A 7,603-nucleotide genomic window follows, 5' to 3' on the forward strand; every position below is an offset into this window, starting at 1 on the left:
GAGAGATTTCTCGTGTTTTATCAGGGATGGAGTTTCTAATCTGAATTGGGTAGGGAATACCAATGAGTGCTAAGCAGAGAAGCAGTAAATTAATCAAACTGGTATTTTAGTACAATAATTGCTTTTTGGTGAACTTGAGAGTGACCTGAATCGAACCGTTTGGAAGGACCCAAAAACTTCCAGCTTAGTAACTTGATTCAGCTCCATTTGACAGCTGTGGCTTCAGGAATCAGCACAAGGGGAAAAAGGGATGTGAAACATGGGAAACAAAATAATGACATTTTTATACACTGGATGGATGAGCACCACAAGTGACAGACCGAGGGGCTGGAGGCTGCTCGCAGGCATCATTAACATCCAGAAATACCAGCAGCTATTTCTGGGAGCTCTGGGGGAAGCACGAGGCAGGTAAGTGGCCGTGCTGCAGCGCAGACCCTGGGCACACGGGGTGCCAGGTGCGACGGACGGGGCAGTGGAGTGGGGGTTGACTGGAAGATCCAGCTCTTGTTGTCCAGACAAATGCAGACCCAGCCTTGAAACACTTCCCAAGGTCTTGGCACTTCATTTTGTAGCTGTGTCTCACGCTCGGAATATTCCCAAGGCACTCGCTGTCGTCGGCTGTCGTCTCTGTGTCTCTTGGTTGCTGTTTGTTGCTGTGGTTGCACGTTGATAAGGTCTATGGTTGTGTCTTGCAGCCCTCAGAATCCAAGCCCAACGTCACCCCTCTCACCGTCCTGGCCCATGTTCTCTGCGCCATCAAGTCCTATGCCCACCTCCTCTACGTCCAGCGACTCATCCCCCATCAGGTCTGTTGCACAATTCGCTTGGCTTTTTGTTGCTTTTGCTATTTCTGTTGAATTTCCCCGGTTTCCTCCACTTCACTTCCCTTTCCCTTGGCATCCTGCTCGAGCCCTCCCAACGCCGCTGTCTGCACTCAGCAAGAGGGGAGCTTTCAAACCCCCCTGCCCCAGGAGAGCCCCTCGGAGCACCCCGAGCCCCGGCTGGAGCCCGCAGCCCCCGGGTGAGGGGAGCAGGAGCTGTGCTGGGTGTCACTGCTGGGCTCAGCTCAGCTCAGCTCAGCGCTGTGCTGGCTTTGCTCTGCTCTGCAGCAGGTAAGAAGTGTACTGCGAGGAGTAAAGAGCCTTTGGAGAGCTCTGCCACCCTGGTTTTCTGGCCACGGCCTCGTCTGGGATCCCAGCAGGGTGATGGGCACGGGGTAGCACAGGCTGCTCTGTGCCCACCTGAAGGTCCTTGGGCATTGCTGGAGCAAACCCTTCCTGGAAGCTGCACAGGAGCCAGCACAGGATTCCCAGCAAGTCCCGGAGCAGCGGGTCAGGCTGAGCTGTGTGCCAGCCCCGTGGGGTCCCTCTGTGCCCTGGGGTGCCTGGCACCAGAGCAGCGCTGCCCAGGGTCCCGTGGCCTTGGCACCAGCGATGCCATCGTGCCCTGAGTGCACAGTGAGCCTGAAAATTCCTTTTGTTTTCCACCTGATGGTCTCAAGCACTCCGCATGAGCGGTGCCTCCCCGGCAGTGAAGGACCCTCTGGAGTGGGAGGATTGTTTGCCCATCCTGGTTTTTAAGTGTTTGGGAGCTGCTCGTGTCAGGCACCTGGAATTTGGAGAAGAGAGATCTCCACTTTGGGGCTCTCTTTGCAGCAAAGCCAAAGCCATTCCCAGCTCCCAGGTTTGGAGTTGGGTGTGGAGGGGAGCTGCTCTTGCCATGAAGCGTTGCTGCTTCCCTGGGCTCATCCGAGGATCTCAGGGGAACTTCAAGTGCTCGGAAAGATAAAGATTGGTAAAAGCACTGGTCTGAGAAGGGTGACACCTTGTTCCCCACCCCAGCAGCTCCTGGGGGCACTTCATCACTTCCCTTGGCCATGTCACAGCTGAGAGCAGTGCTGGATGTGTCCAGCTGCTCGAATGCCAGGGCCTGGCTGGGCTGGCACTGTCACTGTCACTGTCACTGCAGCCTGGCAGTGTCACAGCTTTCCACCAGCCCTGCTCCAGCCCAAAGCTGGGAAGGATGGGTGGGGATTCCAGGTGCAGGGACAGCTCTGTGTGCCTGTGCTGTGCCTGAGGAGCCCTGAGGTCCCTCATTTTCTGCTCTCTGCCAGCAGTTTGCTCCATTCCTGGCTCTCCCTGCTCCAATTCCCTCCCCTGCAGCGTGGGCACGCTGACACTTCCAGCAAAATCTAATGGCTTTTAAATCTTTTTTACCTTCAGGTACAGGCTCTAAAGAAGTGCAGCAAATTCTTCATGGACCTGCTTGTCTTTCTGTTTTGAAATAACCTTCCCTAAATGCTAATTCTTCCTTGTGAAATTTTCCTTGTGGTTGCAGCTGCACTTGGATGGGTTTGGCAGAGCGGGGCCAGTGGCAGTGGGTCACTGCCAGCACTTGCTGCCACCTTTGCTGTGTCCCAGCCTCTGGTCAGTGGTGGCCCCTGAGACACTGAGCATTCCAGCTCCAGCCTAGAGCCTGGGGCTGTTGTGGAGACCCCTGGGTTGGGCTGGTGCTGTTTGGGCACCAGTGTGGGCTCCAGTCCAGGCGGTGCCAGCTGGGCTCAGACTGGGATTTGCACTGGGGTGAAATGGGGCTCATCCCCGAGAGCCTTCAGCCTCTGCTGGTGCCTCCCTCCCTCCTGGGCAGCGTGGCAGAGCAGCAGAGCCCCAGCGCGGTTGCACAGCGCCGTGAGGGCTGTGCTGTGCTCTGCTCTGCTCTGCTGTGCTGTGCTGTGCTGTGCTCTGTGTGTGTGTGTGCCCTCTGTGCCCACCCGTGCCCTCTCTTGCAGCTCCCCGCTGCGCAAGGCGCGCGCGCTCTACGCCTGCAAAGCCGAGCACGACTCCGAGCTCTCCTTCACGGCCGGCACCGTCTTCGACAACGGTGAGTGCCAGGCTCCTCCAGGGCATGGCCAGCCATGTTCCCAGCGTGTCCCAGGGGGGCTGCACACCCCGGGGGCTCCACGGCCCTCCCGGGGCTCCGGACCCCTCCCCTGAGCCCAAGGGAGACCCTGGTGAGCCGTGCCTGCCCCGGCGTTTGCCATAAGCCAGAGTTCTTCTGTGAAGGGGAGATCAGATTCTGGGTGTCAGCACCAGAAATGCTCTGGGTAGCTGCTGTAATGTTTTGTGCAGGAGATGGGAAAGCCACGTGTGCTTTTTCCCTCTGGATAGGAGCGCTGGAGCAAGGTGGGCTTTGCTCACTCAGACCGCGCTAATGAACACAGAGTTGGTGTTTCCTGCACCAAGAGTTTGTGCCCCATGGAACTGAGCAGCTCTGGCTTAGCTACAATCCCAGTGTAACGAGAAGACTTTTTACTCCTTTCCAAGTCATTCTTGGCTTTTAAATGTTAAGCATTGTCATTTGGGAAGCTGCTACCACATGCACTGTTTTTGCCCTGGGATATAGAGGCGAATACAGCAGAAAGGGGAGGAGAATGAATACATGTGAATTAAAGACAATCCTTCTCTGAAGCAGCTCCATAGTCATCTTATAAATAAATATGGTCTCCCCTCTGAGGGCCTGTGGGAATCAGAGCAGCTAGGAGGGGAACAAGTTTGAATTAAATACATTATGTTTGCTGATAAAAATCAATGGATTATTCAGGGGGAAAAGTACACAGCGTGTTCCAGTTACTCAGCAGCACAGCCGGGGCTCACGTTGGCTGCAGGACCTGAGGTAGAACCAGCCTGGCTTGGTGGGAGCCTTGCTGTGATCAAGGGGCTTTTCAAACCCCAGTGAAGGCAAAGGGGTCTTGGCAATACTTGGAGCCAGGTTCCAGTTTGACTTTGAGCTTCTGCGAGGCTGCACGTGGCTGAGCAGCAGCTTGATCCCGCTGGGCTTTGGGGCTGCTGCTGCCCACAGGGAGCAGCACCCACGTTTGGGAGCTCCAGTTCCACTGACCCCAGGCACGGAGTGAGGGAGTGAGGCCAGACCTGCGGAGTCACAGGAGCCTCAGGAGCTCTGGAACACGGGCTTCCCACCATTATTGTGGGAGGGGGGATATTCCTCTGCCTGCAGGCGTAACCCTGGCCTGGCTCCTGCAGAATCAGCAAATTTTTGGGAGTTGATTGAATAAAGAAAGGCCTTTGAGGACTGATCAGGTTTCTGGTTGCACACAATCAGGTTGCAGGGTTTGCTTTCCCACTGGGATTGTTCCCTAATGCAATTTCCCTCCCAGGGCAAGCCGGGATGTGCAGAGTTACCATGTGACAGAGTTAACCACGTTCTCTCCAACTTCCAAGAGATCTTAGCTCAAATCTGGAGGAAGTTTTGAGCCCCTGTTTTTATCCCAAATGCTCCACTTCCCTCAGCCCAGCAGCCCCAGGGAGTATTTGGAGCCTGCAGCTCACTTGGTGAAGGAAAGGCCAAGGAGTCCCACGGGGAGCAGGCAGGGACAGAGCACTTCAGCTGCCTGAGCCCCGCGGTGCGTTCACAGAACCATGGAGTGGTTTGGGTCAGAAGGGACCTTGAAGGTCATCTTTAACTCTCTTAGTTCCCTTTCTTCAAAATGAGCACAAATTTTAAAAATTCTCACCTGCCCTTCCCCTGTCTCCGCAGTGCACCCGTCCCAGGAGCCCGGCTGGCTGGAAGGGACCCTCAACGGCAAGACAGGACTGATCCCCGAGAACTACGTCGAGTTCCTATAACTGTGGGGTGCACAGAGCCACTGCTGAGCATTCCATGGTATCCATGGCGAGTCCTGCAGGCCCCTGTGCCCTTTGCCACTGCGTGACCGGGGTGAGGACACCCCTGTGCCCGCTGCTGGATGCTCGTGCGGATCAGACGTCGCCTCTCGTGGCATTCCGCGGGGGAGTGGTCCTGGGGAGATGGGGAGACTCCCCCAGCCCCGAGGTGGGGGTGCTTCGAGCCCACATCCCAGCGATGGAACACCAGCCAAGGGACAGCCAAGTGCCCCGAGGGGCCGAGCTGAAGACTGGGACTGGCCGGAGCTGCCCCGAGGGGGGGTTCCCTGCAGGGGGACATTCCCCGGCTGCGCAGGGACCCCAGGGCCCCCCACCCGGCAGGGTCCCACCAAGGAGGAGTCCTGTGCTCCCAGAGCCTTCCCCGTGCTTCCCTGGTGGCCCAAGCACAGCCCTGGGTGCTGCCAGGGAGCACCCCGAGCTGTGGGGCAGGGCTGGGGGGCTGAGTGGGGCAGCCCTGGCCGCTGTCCCCTCCTTGTGCCACCGCAGCTCTTGCGGGCAAGAGCGAGCCCCGGGCGGGCTCTGCAGGGCTGGCAGGGCTCAGCAGGCACCTGCTGGCTGGAGAGAGGATGTTTTGGACCAAACCTCTCAAACTCTTCTTTTTTTATTTTCAGGATTTTGACTCTGTGGGGTAAGCCTCAGTCTGTGCGAGGTGGGCAGCCCGTGCTGCCCTCCTGCTGCAGCCCCAGACAAACCCCAGTGCTGTTGTTTGGCTGTTTGGTACCTCCCCTTCCCCAGTCCCACTGTACAGACACATCCGTGCTCCCAGCAGCGCCCAGGCTGCTGATGTGCCCTGCTGGAGCTGCCTCTGCCTCTCTCCAGCGTTGCTTTTCGGGCCTCCCCTTGCTTGCAGCCTCGTCCGTGCCAATCTGTGCAGTGCTGGTTGTGCCAGGTGAATTATTTCCATCCTTGAGGGGCATTTGCTGTTGGTGTGGCCAAGATGGGGCTGTGGAGAGCCAGGGAGGAGCCCTTGGGCTGCACCAGCCCAGCTCCTTCCTCCATGGACACGCCACGAGGGCTCGGCAGGGCGAGCGTGCAAAGCCCTCATCATTCCGGGTCCTTTGGAAGGGGGAGGGAGGGAGAAGGAGCCCTGTTTGACTGCAGAGCCGGGATTCTGAGAGCTGGAATCATATTTTATAAAAAGAAAGTCTCAACCCCCAGGCCGCGGCGCTGGGGATGGATGTCGTGGCTTTTTGTAACAGTTTTAAAGACTCTGAGTGACTGAATTGCTCTATGTGTCACTTTTTATTTTTGAAAGGATTAATGTATAAATAGAGTATCTTAAAATATTATGAGGAAAAGATCTATATTTGATATTTTTAGAAGAGCTGTAAGGAGAGAAGCAAAGGACATTTGAAGCTGGTCACCGAGAGGCTCCAAACCCCCCGACCCCCAACCTGGAGCTGCTGCTTCCTTCACTCCGTGGTGTCCCTTCGAGAGAAGGGAGCTGAAATTTCAGCCCTCTTCACGTTTTTGTCCACAGTAATTAAACTTCCTGGGTTTTTGTCTTGGGGGAAAAAAAAGAGGAAAAAGGCAATCATTTTTTTCCTGCTTTCCAAGGTGGGTGGCACAGCTCATTCCCGTGGGATCACACCCTCTCCATAGCACTCTGACCCCTTGGGGAGCACTCTGGGCCTCTCATGTGGGGGGTATGGTTTGGGCAGGGGTGAGGTCCCCAAACTGCCCCGTGGTCCCTGCTCTGAGGTGCTGGATGGAGAAGGCGAGAGGTTTGTAGGGATAAAATCCGGTGTTTCCCTAGCTGGTTCATCTCCATTTGCATTTTATAGCCAACTTTTGTGCTATTTCTTGGCTTTCCTGAAGCCAAGGATGAGGCCAGGCTTTATCCAGCCCTGGCATCCGATGGGGCTGGGCTGTATCCAGCCTTGGCTTAGGATGAGGCCAGGCTTTATCCAGCCCCGGCATCGCTCCGTGGCTGTGGCTGGTGCTGGCACCTGGGGGCTGCCTGGGCCGGGTGTGTGAGAGCCCCTCCCTGGGGGTGGGAGAGGGATGGGGAGGGCTGATGGAAAGGAGTTTTACAAACCCTTAATACTTCATCTGTCAGCACTGTTTGTGTTTGTAACTGTCCTGTGCCGAGCTGCTCCCTCCTGCCTTCCCGGGCTGCTGCTGGAGCAGAGCGAGTGCTGGGGATGAATGGGAATTGCAAACCTGCCAAGAGCCCTCCAAAAGGCATTATTTGGGGACAGGGTATTTAGGGACCTGCTTAGCAATGCTGTGTGAGCACCAGCACCGCGCTGCTCCCGCCGTGTCCCCACAAAACCTTCCCGTGCAGGGTCCCCCTTCGGCTCCTTGGATACTCCAGTTACTCTGAGAGCGGAGTAAATTCCTTTTCAGAGGCACTTGGGAGCTTTTGGATGTGCTACCTAGAGAGTTTCTGGGAACAAAAGTCCCACACACATGTATTTACGAGATGTCTCCTGGAGGAAAGGAAATCAAACCGAGGCAGAAGTTATTGCTCTTACAGGAGAGCCAGTGGAATATTTTTTTTTAATTAAAATTTTCCAAAAAGAAAAACTTGTCTGGAACGCTTACTAAATGTTCCCATTTTGGGCCAGCTTTAATACTGTAGTAAACATTGGTTTATTCCAAGAGAAATTAAAGCTAGGAAATATTTTTTTAAACCAGCCTGACACAGCATTTGATGCTTAATATTAAAGTCATCAGTCAAAATGAAACAAAAGCTGGGTGGTAACACTGCCAGTGGGCAGAGCCTCTCCCCTGGCCCCTGGTCAGTCACGGAGAAAAAGAGATGGTGCAGTGCTGGCTGTTGGAAGTGACATCAGAAGAGTCTCTTGGTGCAGCCCTGCCATGTTTCACGTTGATGGCTGATGTTCCACAAGTGCGCCGTGAGTTTGGTTTGGGTTTGGTGGCAGCTGGATTAATTGGGG

General features: G+C 55.6%; 1 protein-coding gene across 3 annotated transcripts in view; it reads left to right on the forward strand.

The window, feature by feature from the left end:
• Positions 1–5,923, forward strand: part of ARHGAP26 (Rho GTPase activating protein 26) — a 104,368-nt gene extending 98,445 nt beyond the window's left edge. For 2 of the 3 annotated variants that reach the window (XM_053991024.1, XM_053991028.1), the window contains 3 exons: positions 696–806; positions 2,789–2,880; positions 4,555–5,923. In XM_053991024.1, coding sequence (XP_053846999.1) covers positions 696–806; positions 2,789–2,880; positions 4,555–4,643 — 292 coding nt within the window. In that variant the 3' untranslated portion in view covers positions 4,644–5,923. The remainder of the gene's footprint in view (positions 1–695; positions 807–2,788; positions 2,881–4,554) is intronic. The other variant, XM_053991025.1, reaches the window with a different exon arrangement.
• The last annotated feature ends 1,680 nt before the right edge of the window (positions 5,924–7,603 follow it).

The sequence above is a fragment of the Vidua macroura genome, chromosome 15, assembly GCF_024509145.1.
Source record: "Vidua macroura isolate BioBank_ID:100142 chromosome 15, ASM2450914v1, whole genome shotgun sequence".
NCBI lineage: Eukaryota > Metazoa > Chordata > Aves > Passeriformes > Viduidae > Vidua > Vidua macroura.